The sequence below is a fragment of the Lampris incognitus genome, chromosome 11 (assembly GCF_029633865.1).
Source record: "Lampris incognitus isolate fLamInc1 chromosome 11, fLamInc1.hap2, whole genome shotgun sequence".
NCBI classification, from domain to species: Eukaryota; Metazoa; Chordata; class Actinopteri; order Lampriformes; family Lampridae; genus Lampris; species Lampris incognitus.
The window spans coordinates 17,125,499-17,148,830 of NC_079221.1; the positions used below are offsets into that span (position 1 = coordinate 17,125,499).

General features: G+C 42.9%; 2 protein-coding genes across 2 annotated transcripts; one reads left to right on the forward strand and one right to left on the reverse strand.

The window, feature by feature from the left end:
• Nucleotides 1-3,667: 3,667 nt before the first annotated feature.
• On the reverse strand, nucleotides 3,668-13,757 carry ftcdnl1 (formiminotransferase cyclodeaminase N-terminal like 1). The gene is made up of 5 exons (XM_056289286.1): nucleotides 13,643-13,757; nucleotides 13,289-13,384; nucleotides 7,136-7,291; nucleotides 4,711-4,899; nucleotides 3,668-4,104 (listed from the first exon to the last, which is right to left on the reverse strand). The coding sequence occupies exons 1-5, from the start codon at nucleotides 13,755-13,757 to the stop codon at nucleotides 3,668-3,670; spliced, it is 993 nt and encodes a 330-aa protein (XP_056145261.1).
• Nucleotides 13,758-15,416: 1,659 nt separating this feature from the next.
• c11h2orf69 (chromosome 11 C2orf69 homolog) lies at nucleotides 15,417-20,684 on the forward strand. Its single transcript, XM_056289285.1, has 3 exons — nucleotides 15,417-15,915; nucleotides 19,202-19,440; nucleotides 20,174-20,684. Exons 1-3 carry the CDS (start codon nucleotides 15,640-15,642, stop codon nucleotides 20,649-20,651), a joined length of 993 nt encoding a protein of 330 aa, XP_056145260.1. The 5' UTR covers nucleotides 15,417-15,639; the 3' UTR covers nucleotides 20,652-20,684.
• The last annotated feature ends 2,648 nt before the right edge of the window (nucleotides 20,685-23,332 follow it).

The window sequence follows — 23,332 nt, forward strand, 5'->3', positions numbered from 1 at the left end:
AAGCGGTATCACAGACCGGCGGCAGATTTGGCTGAGCTGTTTGTGTTTTAAAAAAGACGATAAAAGTTGCTAACCTACATATATCGTTATGGAGCTCGGGGATAACGTACTGTTCGTGATTGTACGTACAAGCAGACAAAACTTAATGAGTGGCTTAAAACGAGAGTGCTTCGATCATAAACCTAAAAAAAAATCTAAAACTAAACCAAACTGTTCCTTTCAGCGATGGTACACTTTCCATCGCCTCCCACAAGACGGCGAGGCAAAAAGACATTGGCTAAAGAACTTAAAATTAAAAAAATCCCCCTAAAACGCTTTGCTCATTTCACTTTGTTGATTAGACAACAGCTACAAGTAAGGCACAGTGTTTAAAAGTTTATTTAAAGTCGCCCTAATTTGCCTTTCCAGATCCTTCACAAATAATATGAACTAATCATTAATTCATATTATCTGAACATTGTTCTTTAAATTTGTGTACATTTAGTATCTGTCAATCTTTGTGTACTTTTCCATCTGCTTGAATTGATAACTACTGTGGTGTATTGGATCGAGCACTCGGTGCTCGATTGTGTTGGACTGTCACCACTACTGAGTTCTGTAATACACTGGTCGAGCCTAGTAGTGTGTGATGTCTCCGTCAGTAAAGATCAGACTTGTGCCGCATCCTCGTCTCCGTGTACTTATATATAATAGTGATTAAGTTAGTAACCCACGAATAGTAACACTACAATAGTGTGCATAAGAGAAGTCACAACAACTACTGAAACGATACATCTCGTGTTTTTTTGTGTTTTGTACTGATCAACCTGTATGTCTGTAACTCAGTGTTGTATTGTATTGTTTATGTTTGTTCCAGGACAGGTCTCTCTTGAAAATGAGACCCCGTTGTCTCAACGGGATTACCTGTATAAATAAAGGTTAAATTAAAAAAATAAAAACATGTTGTGACCTAAATATGCACTTTATGTATAACCTGCAGACGAGTCTGGTGAGATGGAGGTTTCTGAGGAGCCAGGTCCTATTTCAAAGACTTCATGATGCCCAAACACAGTAGGCAGACCCAGAAATGGAGGACCACAGCTACTCCAAAAGAGCAACCATCACATGTCGCTTGCTTGTCAACAATACCGTCCCGAGAGGTCGCTGTCTGTTGTTACACTGAAAGATGATGCACACTCCCTTCTCAACACAGGGATTCCACTACTAGAGTTCAACACTCTTGTGTCTTGCTTACAAGGTTTTGCCTCCATATTATCATCAGTGCCAGTTGTAGACAAAATCCTGTTGACACTGATGAAACTTAGACAGAACTTTGTCATAGCTGATTTAGCAAGATGCTTCAAAAGGTCAACTGGTCAGGTCAGTAAAACACTAAGAGTCTGGATAAATGTGATTGCTGAGCACACCAAGGATCTCATTAAATGTTGTAGTTGGTCAAGGTGGCACTAAGTATAGTATAGTATAGTATAGTATAGTATAGCATAAAATGTAAATACTCAAGTAATGTCTAAGTACCTCAAAATTATACTCAAGCACAGTACTTGACTAAATATATGTAGTTAGTTGTAAAATTTGAGGTTGTGTGCCACAACAACAACAACATCATATTAAGCATTGAATTAATTGAAGTACAGTACAATTTTCGGTTCAGTAAATTTATTTGTAAAAATATCACAATAAAATCACATTTTTCATGTCGTTTCATGTCATTACTTTACTGACTGTCCACCTTTGCTTTGAGAACGTTGATTGAGAAGTATAGAAAAGACCAGGAGGAGTTACTTTGTGTCTTTGTGGATTTAGAGAAAGCATATGACAGGGTGCCAAGAGAGGAGGTGTGGTATTGTATGAGGAAGTTGGGAGTTGCAGAGAAGTATGTGGGAGTGGTGCAGGATATGTGTGAGGGAAGTGTGACAATGGTGAGGTGTGCGACTGGAATGTCAGATGGGTTCAAGTAAGAGGTGGGATTACATCAAGGATCGGCTCTGAGCCCTTTCTTGTTTGCAATGGTGATGGACAGGTTGACGGACGAGATCAGGCAGGAGTCTCCGTGGACTATGATGTTTGCGGATGACATTGTGATCTGTAGTGAGAGTAGGGTGCAGGTTGAGGAGAGCCTGGAGAGGTGGAGGTATACACCGGAGAGAAGAGGAACGAAAGTCAGTAGGAGCAAGACGGAATACCTATGCATGAACAAGAGGAAGGACCGTGGAACGGTGAGGATGCAAGGAGTAGAGGTGACGAAGGCGTATGAGTTTAAATACTTGGGGTCAACTATCCAAAGTAATGGGGTGTGCAGAAGAGAGGTGAAGAAGAGAGTTTAGGCATGGTGGAGTGGGGGGAGAAAAATGTCAGGAGTGATTTGTGACAGAAGGGTACCAGCAAGAGTTAAAGGGAAGGTTTACAAGATGGTAGTGAGACCAGCTTTGTTATATGGTTTGGAGACAGTGGCACTGATGAAAAGACAGGAGGCGGAGCCGGAGGTGGCAGAGTTGAAGATGCTAAGATTTTCATTGGGAGTGACGAAGAAGGACAGAATTAGGAACGATTACATTAGAGGGACAGCTCAGGTTGGACAGTTTGGAGACAAAGCAAGAGAGGCAAGATTGAGATGGTTTGGACATGTGTGGAGGAGAGATGCTGGGTATATTGGGAGAAGGATGCTGAATATGGAGCTGCCAGGGAAGAGGTAAAGTGGAAGGCCAAAGAGGAGGTTTATGGGTGTGGTGAGGGAAGACATGCAAGTGGCTCGTGTGACAGAGGAAGATGCAGAGGACAGGAAGAGATGGAAACGGATTATCTGCTGTGGTGGCTCCTAATGGGAGCAGCCGAAAGTAGTAGTAGTAGACTTTACTGACCTTCCACAGAATTGCTGCTGCATGACTACAAGAGCGTCCTGGCCCTGCAATATATGAGCAACCCACTGTCTGTATGTCAACTGTCACTGATGCTAGCACCCAAGCTGATGAGATACATGCAGGCTCGGACTCAGCTCTATGTCTGCTTTTAGGTAGACAAAGTCGTTTCCAACATCCTTAAATAACACCCAGCCGACTTTATTCCTGTGTAGATACTGGCACACCTCCAGGCTTTTTAAATTGCTCATTGCCTTACCATCACAGGCAATGGACTCAACAAAATAGCTAAAAATGCTACCATACGTGATATGAGGCCACTTCTTCATGTCATCTTTCCAACCGTCTATTACGAACGGCAAAGGTATTCTCATTTCCCCCTTTTTGAGCTCCGTGAGGTTGTGTTCCCACATCATTAGCTAATTTGGCTGGCTAGATCTTCATGAATGAATGAGACGCCGTACAAATCCTTCTAAGAAAGACAGTTAGCGTACTGTTACCATAGAAAACACCGGTTCTGGTTCAGTGACAGGACACGCTGGAAGTCGCGCCCATAATTCCCCCAAGGTATCATGGGGGCTAAGAATAAGGTGGATAGGAAATCCTCATTCATTTGTAAGGCAAGGTGTGTTACAATAATATCAGACAGGCTACATCCAATATGAATTGAATACTAATGCTGAAGAATCACTTGTGTGATATCACCATATATCTGTACATAAGTGAGCAAATTATTCTCGCTCTACCTGAATTAAGTTGAATTATACACTGGTATTTAAGGTTTTTCGACTTTGGTAAAGTATTTTTTCCCCTCACATGCGTATCCTGTGCTGCTCTTTCCAAAACTCGGCAATGCCTTGAGACAGAGCTCCCTCTGCCAGGCCCTTGCACTCAGCAGGGGTAAACCCCACCAGCGCGGTGCCCTTTGTGCCCACCCCTTGCTGCCCTGCCAGTTCTGCAACCGTTGATGAAATAAGAGAAGCTGGAATGTGACAGTAGGGTTGATGGCTGATGCTGAAGGAGGGCCACGGTTCGCCTGAAGCCATATGGCTAGGTGTGCTCCCCTTCACACTCTCCACGTTGCATGCGATTTCCACAGCGCCCTCATGTGGCAATGCCAGCACCTGCACCCCAGGCAGGCCCCCTGGGGTGGACTCCCTTATGGCGCTGGCGATGCTGCGCCCTATGGCGATGTCCTGAGTGTCGATGGTGACGTTGCAGTTCATCACATAGGGACCGGCCCCTACACCTGCATGAGCCGAGTCAAAGGTTGAGAAATTCAATTGGCTGTGGAAAGACTGACTGAGTTGTGGTTATGATATGAACACTTCAACCCTTATCAAACTACATGGAAAGTTAAGTACTTGTGCTTGACAATACGGAAAATATTACCTTGATAATCAAAGAATTTTACACGATCTGCTTAGATATGCAAAAATACCATATCCAAAAATCCAACTGAGGCTCATCGTGTTGGAACTGTTTGGCAATGTTGAGCATAATATCAAACCAAAATTAGTTTTCAAATAATGTTCCCTCAAATATTTCAGACCTCATTTTGTGAGAAAGTCTAGGTAATAGCAACAACATATTGGATGGCTATATGAAATTATCGAAATTTCATGCTCATACAATACCACTTAAAGAAAATAAACAACAGTATTGAATTATTGCCTAGCCCTATGTGGTATGGTTATTTCATGTTAATATGAAGATGCAGTCAGTGTAAAATCCTTGATTTCTGTTTGGCAAACAAATTGTTCACATCACTCTCCAGCTGCCCTTGCTGAGATCAGAGCACCAACCACTTAACTTGCTAAGTGTCGAACGCCCCTACTGCGTGTGTTCGGCTAACCTGTAAGACCGTACTGTTTCTGTGGCTGAGGCCCCACGTCAGGCCTGATAGCCTCCATGTCCAGTGTCTTCTTAAACCACCCCATCTCCTTTCTCCTCTGTGCCAAGCCCCGCTGCAGAGGGTCATCAGCCCAGCCAAACAGGAAGGTGCTGGTGCCTTTGACTCGCTCTGTGAGCCCCTCAGCCACGGCTGTAAAGGTGTTGAATATTGATTAAATTGTTGGACTTCTGTATCTGTCGCAGACCATAAAGAGGAAAAGAGAGCCCAACATCAGTAGCCTCATTTACTAATCTCAAAGTATAAATGCGGCAATTGGTACAAGAAGGACCCAGCTGTGAAAATGTCACGATTTTTTTTTTTATTATCCACAGCTCACTTTTACATTTGTATTGTGTCAGGTAGGGAAACAGCTATAAGTCAGGCCGCTGTTCTTAGAGCTGTTTATCAAACAATGGCCACCTAAAAATAATCATTCAGTCATATTCAGTCTTAGTCATATTCAGATAGAATCAGTATAGTGGCTGTTTTCTTCTTGTGAAAACACACCAAACAGGCTTGTCCCCCCCCCCCTTTTTCTTCTCAATCGTATCTGGCCAATTACCCCACTCTTCCAAGCCGTCCCAGTCGCTGCTCCGTCCCCTCCACCGATCCAGCTGCAGACTACCACATGCCTCCTCCGACACATGTGGAGTCGCCAGCCACTCCTTTTCACCTGACAGTGAGGAGTTTCACTAGGGGAACGTAGCGCGTAGGAGGATCATGCTATTCCCCCCAGTTCCCCCTCCTCCCTTAGCAGGTGCCCCGACCGACCAGAGGAGGTGCTAGTGCAGCGATCAGGACACATACTCACATCCAGCTTCCCACCCGCAGACACGGCCAATTGTGTCTGTAGGGACGCCCGACTCCTGGAGGTACTAACACAGGGATTTGAACCAGCGATCCCTGTGTTGGTAGGCAACGGAATAGACCGCTATGCTACCCAGACGTTGTTTTTGTTAAGGCTTTCCGTTGGCCTGCTGATGTCGACTCTCTAAGAGGTCTTCTGCCTTTACTGAGTTTCAACCTTGGAACCCACAATCATATTTTACAGCTTCAGATGGATTTTACAGCTTCGTTAGGATTCAATAGCTGTGAAGAACACTGGTGAGGAAAATCAATCAATGGATCTTGTTTGGAGGAATCGTTTTCTAGTTCGATATGCACTGAAGCACAGATGGTGGATAGTGAATGATCTGACGGCTCTACTGCCAAACTTGTCCCAGAAACATTAATTGTTTGAATACCAGGCTTGCTGATAAACAGTTTTTGCATAATCAACCACGCATGTTACATCAGCAAGCTCCTTTCACCATGTGTTATTCCATGTGCCTGAATCATGTCCCAATCTGTTTGTTATCTCACACATGGAATGCACATCATCCCATGCACACAACTGCACAAACACGTGTGAGCAACAGGCGTGTGACAGACAAAACACACCTGAGGGTTTGTATTACTATATAAGCGGGCACATGGACAACTTATTACTCGCTTACACAACCACACAATAACAGCATCGTGTGCATAAATACAGTGCCAGTTGGTGATCTTGCTAATTAGTATTCTACCACCACCCCCACAAATCTACCATATGTTATAAAGCTGCAGTGATTGAAAACACTTGAGACATGCAAGATTTAGCACCGAATTGCTTCTCCTGATAAATGATGTACAAAACACAACACCGAGTCGTCTGTTAATCTTCAGACTGACCACTGCCAGTACATGTTATGAGGATAGCAGATAAACTAGCAGTAAGAGAAGTGTGCCAGTAACCGGGTTGAGTCTTGAGACTGGCTTGGTAATCCTGGTTTGGCCTGGGCTGACAAACAGCGGGTTGCCTGCATCAAGATCGCTGTGCCTTTTGGCAAGGCACTTCACACCAACTGTTCCAAAGAATGGATCGATAAACTACAGCTGAATAGAGTGCGGCAGTTATATCACGTCATTAGTCAACCAGAGCAAATCCCAATAGACATTACCAGTACACAACATAGTAAATAATTATCTTGCAAAAAAAAGGGGGGATGCTGACTCACTGGCATTTGAACATTGGTCTTTTGTTCTATGACAGTATGGTAAAATATGATAGTATCACAGTATGTTAACATAGTATGAAAATGACATAGAAAACCATTAGTAATTACAGTCAAAAAAAATAAGGTTGCATGGTTGCGTTCTATTCATTTTCCATGCCCATGTGCATGCTCTAGATGTTTCATTTTTCATTTAGACCACTACTGCCCCTGAAGGAGTGTCTGTCCAGCTCCGTTGCTGACCTCTTCCAAAGTCAACTACAACTCCGGGGCAGGTTTTGAAAACACACACTAACAAACAAACACACACTAACAAAAAAAAACAAAACACAAGAGACACAGCATCTTACCTCGGGCCTCTTTGGCACAGTCTTCCACTTCCACCTCCTCCCCCAGAGGGTAGATGGGTATTAGGTCAACAGCACCCATACATGGATGGACCCCCGTGTGAGCACGCATGTCAATCAACCCACAGGCTTTTACGCCGGCAGACAATATTGCCTCCCCTGAAACATATGAATACACCTTCAGATCCAGATTCAGATATTCTATGTGTGGAAAAACCCCCCCGCAAAAAGTACTGGACCCTAAACATTGTGCATATGGTGCATCCACACACCAACAATGCTCTCTGAGAAATACTAGATATAGATATATAGATATTTAGCTATTTCTGAGAAGTATAAAAAGTTATTCATGTCTATCTGAGTGGACGTTAAACATATATATATATATATATATATATATATATATATATATATATATATATATATATATATACACTACCGTTCAAAAGTTTGGGATCACCCAAACAATTTTGTGTTTTCCATGAAAAGTCACACTTATTCACCACCATATGTTGTGAAATGAATAGAAAATAGAGTCAAGACATTGACAAGGTTAGAAATAATGATTTGTATTTGAAATAAGATTTTTTTTACATCAAACTTTGCTTTCGTCAAAGAATCCTCCATTTGCAGCAATTACAGCATTGCAGACCTTTGGCATTCTAGCTGTTAATTTGTTGAGGTAATCTGGAGAAAATGCACCCCACGCTTCCAGAAGCAGCTCCCACAAGTTGGATTGGTTGGATGGGCACTTCTTGCGTACCATACGGTCAAGCTGCTCCCACAACAGCTCAATGGGGTTCAGATCTGGTGACTGCGCTGTCCACTCCATTACCGATAAAATACCAGCTGCCTGCTTCTGCTCTAAATAGTTCTTGCACAATTTGGAGGTGTGTTTAGGGTCATTGTCCTGTTGTAGGAGGAAATTGGCTCCAATCAAGCGCTGTCCACTGGGTATGGCATGGCGTTGCAAAATGGAGTGATAGCCTTCCTTATTCAGAATCCCTTTTACCCTGTACAAATCTCCCACCTTACCAGCACCAAAGCAACCCCAGACCATCACACTACCTCCACCATGCTTAACTGATGGCGTCAGGCATTCTTCCAGCATCTTTTCATTTGTTCTGCGTCTCACAAACGTTCTTCTTTTTGATCCAAACACCTCAAACTTGGATTCATCTGTCCACAACACTTTTTTCCAGTCTTCCTCTGTCCAATGTCTGTGTTCTTTTGCCCATCTTAATCTTTTTCTTTTATTGGTCAGTCTCAGATATGGCTTTTTCTTTGCCACTCTGCCCTGAAGCCCAGAATCCCGCAGCCGCCTCTTCACTGTAGATGTTGACACTGGTGTTTTGCGGGTACTATTTAATGAAGATGCCAGTTGGGGACCTGTGAGGCGTCTGTTTCTCAAACTAGAGACTCTAATGTACTTATCTTCTTGCTCAGTTGTGCAACGCGGCCTCCCACTTCTTTTTCTACTCTGGGTAGAGCCTGTTTGTGCTGTCCTCTGAAGGGAGTAGTACACACCGGTGTAGGAAATCTTCAATTTCTTAGCAATTTCTCGCATGGAATAGCCTTCATTTCTAAGAACAAGAATAGACTGTCGAGTTTCAGATGAAAGTTCTCTTTTTCTGGCCATTTTGAGCGTTTAATTGACCCCACAAATGTGATGCTCCAGAAACTCAATCTGCTCAAAGGAAGGTCAGTTTTGTAGCTTCTGTAACGAGCTAAACTGACCTTCCTTTGTGTGAACATGATTGCACAAGGGTTTTCTAATCATCAATTAGCCTTCTGAGCCAATGAGCAAACACATTGTACCATTAGAACACTGGAGTGATAGTTGCTTGAAATGGGCCTCTATACACCTATGTAGATATTGCACCAAAAACCAGACATTTGCAGCTAGAATAGTCATTTACCACATTAGCAATGTATAGAGTGTATTTCTTTAAAGTTAAGACTAGTTTAAAGTTATCTTCATTGAAAAGTACAGTGCTTTTCCTTCAAAAATATGGACATTTCAATGTGATCCCAAACTTTTGAACGGTAGTATATATATATATATATATATATATATATATATATATATATATATATATATATATATATATATATATATATATATACACTAACCCAGCCACTGAGGATGCACAAGCCAGTGCATCCTTAGTGCCGGTCCCAAGCCCGGACAAATGGGGAGGGTTGCGTCAGGAAGGGCATCCGGCGTAAAATCTTTGCCAAATCAAATATGCGGATCATAAATAAGACTTACATACCGGATCGGTCGAGGCCCGGGTTACCAACGACCGCCACCGGTACTGTTAACCAGCAGGGTGTCGGTGGAAACTATGCTACTGTTGGGCGAAGGAGAAGGAGAGGGGGAAAGCATGTCCAGAGGCAGCTAGAGAGGAGGAAGGGTAGGCATGTGGAGGTGAGAGTTGGAACTTTGAATGTTGGCACTATGACTGGTAAAGGGAGAGAGCTGGCTGACATGATGGAAAGAAGAAAGGTAGGCATACTGTGTGTGCAAGAGACCAGGTGGAAGGGGAGTAAGGCCAGGAGTATCGGAGGTGGGTTCAAACTCTTCTACCATGGTGTGAATGGGAGGAGAAATGGGGTAGGGGTAATTCTGAAGGAAGAGTATGTCAAGAGCGTGCTGGAGGTGAAGAGAGTGTCAGACAGAGTGATGAGTATGAAGCTGGAAATTGAAGGTTTATTGCTGAATGTTATCAGCGCATATGCCCTGCAAGTTGGGTGTGAGATGGATGAAAAAGAAGAATTCTGGAATGAGTTGGACGACATGGTGGAGAGGGTACCCAAGGAGGAGAGAGTGGTGATTGGAGCGGACTTCAATGGACATGTTGGTGAAGGGAACAGAGGTGATGAGGAGGTGATGGGAAGGTATGGAGTCAAGAAGAGAAATGTGGAAGGACAGATGGTGGTCGATTTTGTGAAAAGGATGGAAATGGCTGTGGTGAATACATATTTCAAGAAGAGGGAGGAACACAGGGTGACGTACAAGAGTGGAGGAAAGTGCACACAGGTGGACTATATCTTATGTAGAAGGCGCCATCTAAAAGGGATTGGAGACTGCAAGGTGGTGACAGGGGAGAGCGTAGCTAGGCAGCATCGGATGGTGGTCTGTAGGATGACTTTGGAGACCAAGAAGAGGAAGCGAGTGAAGACACAGCCGAAGATCAAATGGTGGAAGTTGAAGAAGGAAGACTGGTGTGTGGAGTTCAGGCAGGAGTTAAGACAGGCACTGGGTGGTAGTGAAGAGTTGCCAGATGGCTGGAAAACCACTGCAGAAATAGTTAGGGAGACAGCTAGGAAGGTACTTGGTGTGTCATCAGGACAGAGGAAGGAAGACAAGGAGACTTGGTGGTGGAATGAGGAAGTACAGCAAATTATACAGAGGAAAAGGTTGGCAAAGAAGAAGTGGGATAGTCAGAGAGATGAAGAAAGTAGACAGGAGTACAAGGAGATGCAGCGTAAAGCAAAGAGAGAGGGGGCAAAGGCAAAGGAAAAGGCATATGGTGAGTTGTATGACAGATTAGACACTAAGGAAGGAGAAAAGGACTTATACCGATTGGCTAGACAGAGGGACCAAGCTGCAAAGGATGTGCAGCAAGTTAGGGCGATCAAGGATAGAGATGGAAATGTGCTGACAAGTGAGGAGAGTGTGCTAAGAAGGTGGAAGGAATACTTTGAGGGGCTGATGAATGAAGAAAATGAGAGAGAGAGAAGGTTGGATGATGTAGGGATAGTGAATCAGGAAGTTCAGCGGATTAGCAAGGAGGAAGTGAGGGCAGCTATGAAGAGGATGAAGAATGGAAAGGCAGTTGGTCCTGATGACATACCTGTGGAGGCATGGAGATGTTTAGGAGAGATGGCAGTGGAGTTTTTAACTAGATTGTTTAACACAATCCTGGAAAGTGAGAGGATGCCTGAGGAGTGGAGAAGAAGCATACTGGTACCGATTTTCAAGAACAAGGGCGATGTGCAGAACTGTAACAACTACAGAGGTATAAAGTTGATCAGCCACAGCATGAAGATTTGGGAAAGAGTAATAGAAGCTAGGTTAAGAGGAGAGGTGACGATCAGCGAGCAGCAGTATGGTTTCATGCCACGAAAGAGCACCACAGATGCGATGTTTGCTTTGAGAATGTTGATTGAGAAGTATAGAGAAGGCCAGAAAGAGTTGCATTGTGTCTTTGCAGATTTAGAGAAAGCTTATGACAGAGTGCCGAGAGAGGAGGTGTGGTATTGTATGAGGAAGTCAGGAGTTGCAGAGAAGTATGTAGGAGTGGTGCAGGATACGTATGAGAGAAGTGTGACAATGGTGAGGTGTGCGGTTGGAATGACAGATGGGTTCAAGGTGGAGGTGGGATTACATCAAGGATCGGCTCTTAGCCCTTTCTTGTTTGCAATGGTGATGGACAGGTTGACGGACAAGGTCAGGCAGGAGTCTCCATGGACGATGATGTTCGCGGATGACATTGTGATCTGTAGCGAGAGTAGGGTGCAGGTTGAGGAGAGCCTGGAGAGGTGGAGGTATGCACTGGAGAGAAGAGGAATGAAAGTCAGTAGGAGCAAGACGGAATACCTATGCGTGAATGAGAGAGAGGACAGAGGAATGGTGAGGATGCAAGGAGTGGAGGTGACAAAGGCATTTGAGTTTAAATACTTGGGGTCAACTGTCCAAAGTAACGGGGAGTGCAGTAGAGAGGTGAAAAAGAGAGTGCAGGCAGGTTGGAGTGGGTGGAGAAGTGTGTCAGGAGTGATTTGCGACAGAAGGGTATCAGCAAGAGTTAAAGGGAAAGTTTACAAGATGGTTGTGAGACCAGCTATGTTACATGGTTTGGATACAGTGGCACTGACGAAAAGACAGGAGGCGGAGCTGGAGGTGGCAGAGTTGAAGATGCTAAGATTTTCACTGGGAGTAACGAAGAAGGACAGGATTAGGAGCGATTATATTAGAGGGACCGCTCAGGTTGGACGGTTTGGGGACAAAGCAAGAGAGGCAAGATTGAGATGGCTTGGACATGTGTGGAGGAGAGATGCCGAGTATATTGGGAGAAGGATGCTGAATATGGAGCTGCCAGGGAAGAGGAGAAGAGGAAGGCCAAAGAGGAGGTTTATGGATGTGGTGAGGGAAGACATGCAGGTGGCTGGTGTGACAGAGGAAGACGCAGAAGACAGGAAGAAATGGAAACGGATGATCCGCTGTGGCGACCCCTAACGGGAGCAGCCGAAAGTAGTAGTAGATATATATATATATATATACTGTAAAGCCAAACGAGTCACCTCCTATATCTAGATGGTGAAATCATGGATAATGGACAAATAAAATAAACAATCAAAAGGACGTGTCTTGCTCTGCCTTGAAATGCAACAGGACAGCAACATTTAAGCAACACGGAAACATTTTGATCTCTATCAAACCTTACGAGCGTGTCCATTTTCTGACGATTGGGTATTAAAATGACAACATGAGGAGGAGGACTATCCTTCAACCAAGGCTTATCAACACCACCACATTTACATGCCCCCCCCCTCTTTCTCTCCTCAATTGTATCCAGCCAATTACCCCACTCTTCCGAGCCATCCCGGTTGCTGCTCCACCCGCTCTGCCGATCCGGGGAGGGCTGCAGACTATCACATGCCTCCTCCGATACATGTGGAGTCGCCAGCCGCTTTTCACCTGACAGTGAGGAGTTTCGCCAGGGGAACGTAGTGCGTGGGAAGATCACGCTATTTCCCCCAGTTCCCCCTCCCCCCTGATAAGGCGCCCCGACCAACCAGAGGAGGTGCTAGTGCAGCAATCTAGCTTCCCACCCACAGACATGGCCAATTGTGTCTGTAGGGACGCTCGACCAAACCAGAGGTAACGCAGGGATTCGAACCACTGATCCCCATGTTGGTAGGCAACGGAATAGACCGCCACGCCACCCGGACGCCCCACATTTACATGCTTGAGTTGAAAAGAATCTTGTGCTTCTGAAGTAAACACACACAACAGATTGAATGTCCACCAGCTCCAGGGGTGGTGCCTAGTAGCTGACTGACCTTTAACCTCCCTTTGGAGTAGGGGGGCACAGAACAGAAAATGCCCAGAATCAAGGAAGCATCACAAAAAGGACGTTCAAGACTTACTGATAGAGTCAATACTGGCCACAATGGTGATAACTGAGCGGTTGTAGTCGTAGTCATTGAAGATGTTTAGCACTGTGGTAGCCTCTCGTTTCACACCTAACGTTAAATAATTATAAAGAGAAAACGATGTCAGCAGTTTGTATCTGTTCTGCATTCTTCTTCTCCTGACTCCAGGCAGATGGTAGAAAATCCTAAATACTGGGAAGTTTACATGTCAAGAAAAATCTGGCACACACAGCCATGCACTATCAAACAGCAAACATTCTCAAGCTCATAACCTCTGCTAACTCTCCACTCTGTATTGCTCCTAGACAGGGGCCCTAGTCTAGGGGCCCTGTCTAAGTTCACACTTGCCTTCACTGTCATATATTGCTGCCCTGGCCACAGTTTCCACCAGGTCTTTTCTGCGAGCTTCGGAGACGTTGAGGAGACAGGCAGCTAATCGGCGGCCCAAAGTGTTGGAGGCCATCAGTCTAAAAGACAGTTTAGATATCAGATGACATTTCAGACATGTTTTTATTACTGTTTTTTTTCGGTGATATTTTGAAGGTGCAATGCGTAATTTCTATGAGAATGCTGACCTCTATGGTTCTGCAATATGAATAACAACGACAAATCACAAAGGTCGCCTCAAAAAGGCCTTCACAGAGCAACTGTTTTTCAATGCAGAAACCTGAGGAGTGGGGTTTGGGGATGATTTACTAAAATTCAGTCTGTACCATTCAGAAGCCCGGCCGCTATTATGCAGTTGCTGATTATCAAGCTTCAGGAAAGAAGAAATATATCATATTGCAACTTTAAAGTCATGGCTATCATAACTGAATGAGTGGGACAAAAAGAAAAACCAAATATTATGGTTTCCTCACGTTTATTAATATTGTCTTTTTCCTTCATAATATGTAAAAATCCACCGTTTGATATTTGTTTTTAATGTGCTAGGATCCATAAGTAATGTGCCAAGACCTCCATAGAAATTGATAAATTTGTATGTTTGGATTGGTGTGGGAATTTTACAATTACAAAATCTATTTTACAGAAATTCCATGAGATTGGTTGAACTCTATTGATCCCTGATGGGCTCTTAGGTCACTACAGCAGCAAAAATGATAGAAAAATATCAAGGCCCATTCCAGTGAAAATCAAAATTTGATGTTCTGCTCTGGACATTTGACCTGCTTAGACAATACATCTGAGAGAGAGAGAATAAAAAACAAAACAAAACAACATTAAGACCAAAGGGGAAAACCATTAAATAAAGTACACATTTTAATTCGCATTGATATTGAGCGTCTGATCAATATTTGAAAATGGGAATAATATTCTCCTTTACCTTGTGAACCAAGACTTGATGATTAATGCCACCTGGAGACAACCGAAGTTATTCATATTCAAAAATGTGAATAAAAACTTGGGAGGTCAGAAAATAGGATTTGAGAATTTTAACAGATATATTTGTCTTTAGACTTGGGAGAGGAGAGACTTTATATGTGGGACCGATTCTGAACCAGAAGCACCACATATTGTTTTCAGTGTGAAACAATATATCCTATCACTATGGCAGTCTTTGGTAATTATTAGATTAACTAGCCCCCCTTATAGAGCTACCTCACCCACTCTCGGTTTACTGAATGGACGTGTAAAAAAACAGTTGCAAAATGCTCAAAGTCCAACTCCAGAGAATGCAACACTGTCAGAGAACCACAATATTGATTGACCATATGCAAATCAAATTCATGCTCAAACAGTTTTAATGCCATACAGAAACGTGTATAATACTTGCGTTAACGGGGGCACACTGTCAAAGAGTCGTGTACAATCATTCACCAATCACTCTACCACGGGGCAAAAGACATACGTCTGGAGCGTAAGCATGGGCGCACTGATACGCATGGCGTAATTCACTGATCTCTATGCGACTTCAACAAGCAGAATGCTGACTGAACGAAACTACAGCCAATCGAGATAGATTTAAATCTACACACAAGCCAGAAAGTCGACGCACGTCCCGCAGCGTGTTGGCGAATCTGCCATGCGCAAAAAGAGTGACGCGCTGCCAGACGTGTAGACTTTTTGTCAAGCAGCGCCTCCATGTGGACAAGGACAGAATCAACTGCGTCTGCGTGGTGTTTCCAATTACCGACGAAATTGCTGTAAAATCGTTCAAAAAATAGCAGCATAAAAGTATGACGGGTGCAGCGACTAACGGAGGCGAAGCCCTCCGAGCGGGAATCGCATGAATTACGGACAGCGTAGCACTTGCTAGTCAGAATTAGCTGGCGTTAGCTAGCCCGGGTAGCAGTAGCATGCGGAAGAAAGTCTTGCGTTGAGACACAACAAACTAACACATTTTCATGTCCGCGGTATCCGTCCAAAGAGTTGCAGTGGGCTTTTCTCTGAAAACTGTTGCTAAAGCGATGAGCTCCGCAGCAGGAACGTCATCCTCCGAGCACTGTCCATCAGGCACACCGGAGACGCACCCCGGCTACCCGCAGAGGCTCCAGCGCCTGTCAACGGTGCCCGGCTCCTGCCCGAGCCGAGTCAACGACCTGCTGTTGCTCCGGCCTGCAGACCAGGGCCAGGATGGCAGTCGAGATGCCCACGTTGCGTTTTTCCACGGGGATATTCAGGTAAGTTGATATCGAGGGTGGGAAATTAACTTAAACCCAGATGGCTGTGCTTAAGTCATCGCTACCAGCCAATTTGGCTGACAAGCTAGGCTAAGGTTATGTTCCTAAATCCATAAATTCTGTCCTAAATATTATGGCTGTGTAGATAATTAGTAGTGGTACCCAGGTGATTATGCCACAGTTGTAATTAGCCATCTCTTTCAGCCAATTTAGTTGGCAAACAGTACTCATAATGGGGTTGTATTCCTAATTCCTATCCTACACTGACCAGCTGAGTAAGACGCAACAGTCGTTTTCTGACATTCAAATAAGAAATCAGATTACTATGGGGTCTTGTATTTAATACTTGGCCAGCTGACTTGGCTGACTCGATCAGGGATGGACTGACTTAAAAACGGCCCTGGACTTTCTTACCCAGACCAGCCCACCACAACCAGCCCACAGATACTCCACCAACCTTGCTCCACTGACGCACATACAAACACACCAGCCCTTAATGCCAACACTTACAAGCATAATGGGTGGCTAGGCTTCTGTAACACTAATACAGAGCTATTTTAAGAGCAAGAGATTTGTCACCAGCAGGCCACACACACACACACACACACACACACACACAAAAGAGACGCAGCAACGTCAGCATAAAATATAATTGTGCACCCAACAAAAACTATACCCAACAAACAATAATATATTGAAATAGACCATAGGCTACCACAGTTCGAAATTGTAAATTAGCTTGTTTGATGATTACAGCAGAAGACCATGAGGCTTGGTGTTATTTCATTATAGTCCAATGATTCAGTCAGTTCTCTTTCAAAGGAGAGCAGGGACAAAGAGCACAATCTGTATGTCGTCACTGATGCCCAGATACCAGTATGTATTCGACTGACAGTTGAAAAGAGTCAACAGTACAGCTCCCGATGAGGGAAGGGCAGAATTAGCAGCCACGTACGTGTCGTTAATACTTGGCACGTGAGGAGAAATTGGTGCAGGAGCAAGTGTCTGGGTTGAGAATGATGGCTGAATTCTCTTCCTCCTCAGGAATCAGGAATCTCCTGCTCCTCAGGACATTTCTTTGTGACAAATTTAAACAAACTGCTTTTGTATCACCATGATTTTTTTTCTTAACCTGCATTAAAAGCAACGAGCTAGTGGAAAGTAGGCTTATGTTCCTCTGTGCAATGCTGTGCGCTGAGTGAAAGAGGGGCTGCTCGCACTCTGGCATTTGCGAAATACACTGCCACTCAAACAGTGTGACCTGTCATCATCATATAGTAAACAAGAAGCAAGAAACAAGAATTGTTTTATTTCTATTGGTCGCAAAGTCAGATAATTGAAACAGTATTCACTGACTGCTATTCACTGTTCACAAAAAAAGGAAGCGTTCTGATTCGGTGGGCCTGAGTGCCAAAAGTGGTAGTGGTAGTGGGGGGTGTTGAGGAGGAGGATGTGGGCTGGTAAATAATCAAAGTGGGCCGACGACGCATCTCTCTCACTCTTGTTCTTGCTTAAGGAAAAAAAAAAAAGGCTGCTCAAGAGGCCCACAGAGCGACCAGCCCACTGGGATTTCTTCCGGTGCTGCTGATGGCCAGTCTGTCTATGGACACAATCAGCACTTAGAAAGTCATGTGCTATGTCATGAAGGCTCATGGTCACCCCATTAAATTTCTCAGAACAATGTGAAACCATGTAGCTTACAAGTGTTTCACGACTTTTGCAGACCTTGTGACATCCCATTAGTGTTCGACATCCCGTAAGTGGGGAATCTTTTAGCTAATCATAAAAAATTTTTAAAGTTAAAAGTTTATCTCTGTTTGTTGACACTTAGTGTACAGCAGCTTTTGCCTGTCTGGTTCAGTGGACGTAATCTAAACGGGAGAGAAACCGGCATCAGCTATTTTAATCCTCTGAACTGTAACATGGCGGAGATAAATGCTTTTCCCTTACTTAGCAGTAATTTTTTGATGTACCCTATAGTTAAGCATTAAATACACTCTCTTTTTTTTTTTAGGAATGTTGTAGGTTGTTTTTATCTCTGAGATATTGCAAATGAGTGAAGCTGAGGCATTCGTCCCATCACAGACCTACCCAGTGACCAGAAATCTAATACTGGTCAGCTCCCAGAATGTGGACAGCTAAATGAGTGTCCAAGTCAAGGTGTTTTTAAGGAGTGTGTGCTTAGTCGATGTTTCCTGGGTAGGAAAAGTTTAAAAACAAATCTTGTGATTTCTACCCAGCTTTTGCCTAACTATTAATTCCTTCTGTCAGATTATGATAAATCTTTCTGGACAAGTTGTCTTTCTATCCTTTCTTTAGTTGGTGAAACAGGCACTAATTAAAAATATTCACAACAGTGGAGTAAGTAGATTAAACATGAACAGTTTTGCTCAGTAATTTTTGAGTTCTCTCAAGAAAACCATCCCTACTTACAAGAGCAGTATTCAGTTCTAAAACACTTACATCATTCCATTCATTCACCACATTTCCAATTCATTAGGCAACTTTGCAAAGAAGCGTTAATATTCTCATAGAGTCACAGTATTTCCCAGGAGATGTTGGTATGTACGGGATGCTATCTGGGTGATGTTTTCATTCTAAATGAATGGGGTCATTCAGCACGGGCTCTGTACAAGGGGGCCATACATTGTCAACTGCTGGTCTAAAATGGATTAAGTAGGTCATCCTTCCAAGGACAGAGGAATCAGTGGTATTTTTAGCCAGGCTCAAACAATTGCTGTTACTTTGAAAGGATTTTGTGTATTTTTGGTCTGGCTCACTAATAAGGACCTTCATAGTGAAGCTTGAATCTAGCTAACATTTGGCCTAAATATTGACTATTTCAAGGTTTGTTTTTGTTTTTTCTTTTAATTTTCCCCTCCCAACTTGTCAGTTTAATGCAGGATACTTTGTTGGTACAATAATCTCCAAAACAAGTATCAAGTGAGGTTATCACCAATGACATTGAAATTTTGATCCCCTGCTTAACCATCTTCTTCACAGAGGCTCTAGGGAGAGCTTGTGAAAACCAGGACAATTCAGTTTAGTTTAGTTTAGATATGAAGAATCAACTTATATTTGGAAACAAAGCCATTGCAGCATGTATAATGCATGTGCGATGCAATAATTTGGCAAAAAATAGACTTTTCCATGGAGGGGCAATGCAATTTATGCATTTCACTGGGGTTACAATGTCAATGCTTACATGCATAATACATTGACAGCACATAGGGGTTTTCATAAAACTCTCTCTCTCTGTTCCTCTCTATCTCTCCGTGCTGTGCAGAATTTCCAGGAGGAGATGGCTCTTCAGACCGAGGGAGCCCAGTGGCTGTCTTGGAGTCTTGAACAAGTGGCCCTCACCCTGGGACGACGCTTCCCTGACCGGCACATCTGGGTGGTCCGGGCTTCTCGCATGTACCTGCACAAGTTCAGCTGCTACCAGAATTTTGTGGAGAGCAACCTGTTTGGGGCGCCGGAACACTCACCATACTCACCGGACTTTGGAGCACTTCATCATTTGAGGTTATTGGCCTCTTCTCATACCTATGAGTTTCCCTTGCACTAGGTTGAATACGCATCAGATAAATCATGTTGTACATTTGATTTAACAGTGACACATCACCTGTGTTGGCTTGTGCCAGACAGATCCCTATCCTAGTTTTTATCATGTATTTATTTTCTACTTGAAAGTTCAGCGTACTTCAAAAAAAAACTGGCCGATATGACACTGTCAGAATACATTGGACACCAAGTCATTATCAACCTTTTCCAAACTAATCGAACTCAAAGGTAGGAAAAGAAGTTATTTATAATCATAAATGTCCATGCTGCACCCTAAAGTCACTTGCTGTCTTCCTCCATATAATCTGTATAACCTTTTGAATGTCAGCTTCGGAAAGTTACAAAGGTATCTTTCTGATGCTATTTGACACCATCTGACATTCTGGACAGGATTTCATTTTAAACATGCAGCATGCCTCACTGTATCCAGATTGGCCCTTCTGTGGACAAAGATTTTCATTACTTGAAATCCAAGATTTTATTTTTGACCAGGCAAAGACAGCTGCAGCTTATTTACTTTGCTAGAACCACACCAACCTTTAGACGTGTCAAAGATTAAGGGACAGAAAAATAATTCTCAGGGCTTTAGATATAACATTTCTTATATTTCAAAACATTCTTTATAAATTTTGAGTTATTCAAAGTCCTTGTTGGTAATATATTGTGTCCATTAAATATCCTTTTGTGGTTGCAGAGCACTTCTCAGTCATGGCATGAAGCGAGCCAACCTGAATAACCCCCTTCCACCACCAGGCGGCGCTGATCCCATCCCCCCAGGATTTACCCTTTCAGTGGTTGGCTTCAGCAAAGGCTGTGTAGTGCTGAACCAGATGGTGTACGAGCTAGCAGGGGCTCGGGCAGACCCCCAAATGTCTCCATTTGTTAATCGCATCTCAGACATCTACTGGCTGGATGGCGGGCATCCTGGGGGCAGTGAGACCTGGGTGACAGACAAGCAAGTCCTGATGGAGCTGGCTGCAAGTGGTGTGGAAATCCATGCCCATGTGACACCTTATGAGGTGCGTGATCCAATGCGAGCATGGGTGGGCCGTGAGCATGGACACTTTGTCAAAACTCTGGAGGAACTTGGTGCCTCCCTGAACCAGAAGTTGCACTTTGAGGATGAGCCTGCCTCCATTGAGAACCACTTCCGAATCATCCAGGAGTTTTGAGTTGTACTGTCGCACTTTAGCTGGTGTGGTCATAACTGGCACCATCTAAAACGCAGATGAGCCTCAAACCTATCTGAATGGCTGCATTTAATTCAGCTTTTTATATTTTTTGAGAGTACAACGCATTTTCCTGTATATTTAGTTTTTGTGTCCTTGCAGGTCTTACCTCATTTGTGATATAAGGGCTTAAAAGATGGAGAGCATGCAATGAATGCTGGCGTCAAGTACATACTTGTCTTATTTTATATTGCTAAATGTTAGCCAAGGACAAATTCTTCTCTTGAAGTGTGATAAAATCCTTTATTGGCCTTCTATGTCAACACCCTAAATTTGACCTTCAGTTCTGGCTTGAGCTTTGCTTTCTGATGAAGCCATTTATCATAAAATTATGAAAGGTTTAATAATTTCTATTTATTTAGTTGTACTTTGTGTATGGAGAGGTTTTGTGATTATTGAAGCAAGATAGGTAATTTATATTCATGAATGTTTTATTGTTGACCAGTGTAAGTTCAATTTTTTAACTGTTCTAACGACTTTAAATTTAGTTTACAAATGTAGCTATTGCTGAAGGGGAGTGCTGCTTATGCACGTATGCGGAGCAGTTTGTCTTTATGGCTGAACCCTTGTAAGGCTATTCTAAGACACTATTGAATGTTTGAAGTAGAGATGGATATGTGAATTTCTGACCATGGCACATAGTGTCAAGGCCAGACTTACCAGATTTACTTCTTGGTAGTTGTCATAACATTATGTGAGAATGTGAGGAAAACACATTTGAGCCAATAACTAAGCCATGTGGTATAAAAGTTTGTTGGTCCAGATGTCATATTCTTGGTTGGACTCTTGAGTATTGGCATCACCCAGCCTTGAGTCATAACTTATACTTATCAAACTCCTCCCACTTATAAACTTGCATTTATCCACACACTTTATATTTCCAGTCCTATTTCTGCTGTCATGGAAAAATCCTGTAAGCCCTATAATGGCCATGTTCACATTGCACTTGAACTGATGGTTCATATCATTAAAAGATAGACCAAGTTAGATAAGCCTGTGAAACCAAAACTCCAAAACAGTGACCTAGAAACTAGGACAGCTTTTCTAAACCCCTGAAAAGTTTACTTATTGAAGATATGAGGACTAAATCTGACAGCAGCTAAAGGCTCTGACAAGCTTTGTCCAATAACTGCAATGCCAAAGACATGAGCTCCACGCATCGTCTTATAGTCCCACTCTCGTCTGGGACAAACATGCAGATTTTGTGTCTAAATTGTGCAGTTAATATGCTCTGATGTGACTTGTTCCTGTTGCATCCGCAATGAATTTCCAATGCTGCTGTGCATGCTAAGGATAGTTACAAGTAAGCATGTGTATCATTTATATGATGTTCTCCTCTCAAGTGAACTCCATTATATGCTTACATAACGTATTTGCACTATGGCTGTAACTCTTATGTCGATGAATGTAACTTGGACTTCGTGCCATTCCATTGATGTTTAGTGTTAATGGACAACAATCACATTGGTAATGTTGTTCTGGAGGAAATACAGAAAAGAGGGTGGTAACAGAATGCACAGTATGGTACATGTCTTCGAACAAAAAACTAAGTATTTGTTGAAGTTCCTTGATTCCAAAGGCAACAGCAGTTTGAAAGTCATTACTGAATTGTTTCTACAGTATTAATGGGAATTAATATTTATCAACAGTTAACTACAAACTGATAACCTGCTACTTAACGGATTCAGCTCATTGGCTGATGATCTGTTCATATGTCACCAATCTAAAACAGCTGGTGGCAATGTATTTAAGTATTAAGAAATGTACACAAATCAGAGCTGGAGAAGAAATACATGCGATATTTAGACTCAAGACAAACTTATTTTCTAGAATCTTTAATGGGCTTTTTTGCTTGGCACTGCCTAAATATTAGCCTGTGGTCTATCAGAAATACAATGTAATCTTTTTTTCCTTCAAATTATTTGAAATTCAATCAAAATGCACATATATTAAAAAAAACATCTCTAACAGTTTTTTGCTTGTGAATGGTTTGACTTTCACTCAAACACATTCGTCAGTATTTCTCTAAGCAAACAAAAGGTCTCTAACAGGAATGTAGATGACAGAGTCGCCTGGCACCACTGGTGCTCCAGTTCTTGAGGATGACAGCATGTGTGCCAATGAAGCATCTCTTTTCCAGACAAACACAAAGAGAGGCAACAGAATGATTTGCAGCGGAAAAACACCTAATTAGGTCATTTGTTTAAAAAAAACTGTTGAAGAGACAGTCAAAATGCTCTTGGCATATACAAGCTACTTCATCTGACTGATTTGCGCATTTTGTCATCCTGCAAGGTGAGAGACAGGATCCCAAGAGGGTTGCCATCATAACACTACAGCACTGCAAAAGGAGTCCATTTTAACCTAAAATTTTTTTAATATTCCAAGTCTTAAACTGTTTAGTCTGGCAAAATTCTGGGATAATTTCACTGATTCAGCACTTATTTTGCAATAATCTTTCCACAATCAAGTGAAAATATACCTGTAACAAGTTTGGCTAAGAATTTCATTTCAAGTCAAGACACTGCAACCTGTAAATGACACTTAAAAACATGAAACAAAATCTTAAATGCTCTGAAATGAGTGGCGTGAACTTGCTCTATCCAGAATTTCTCACTTTTTTG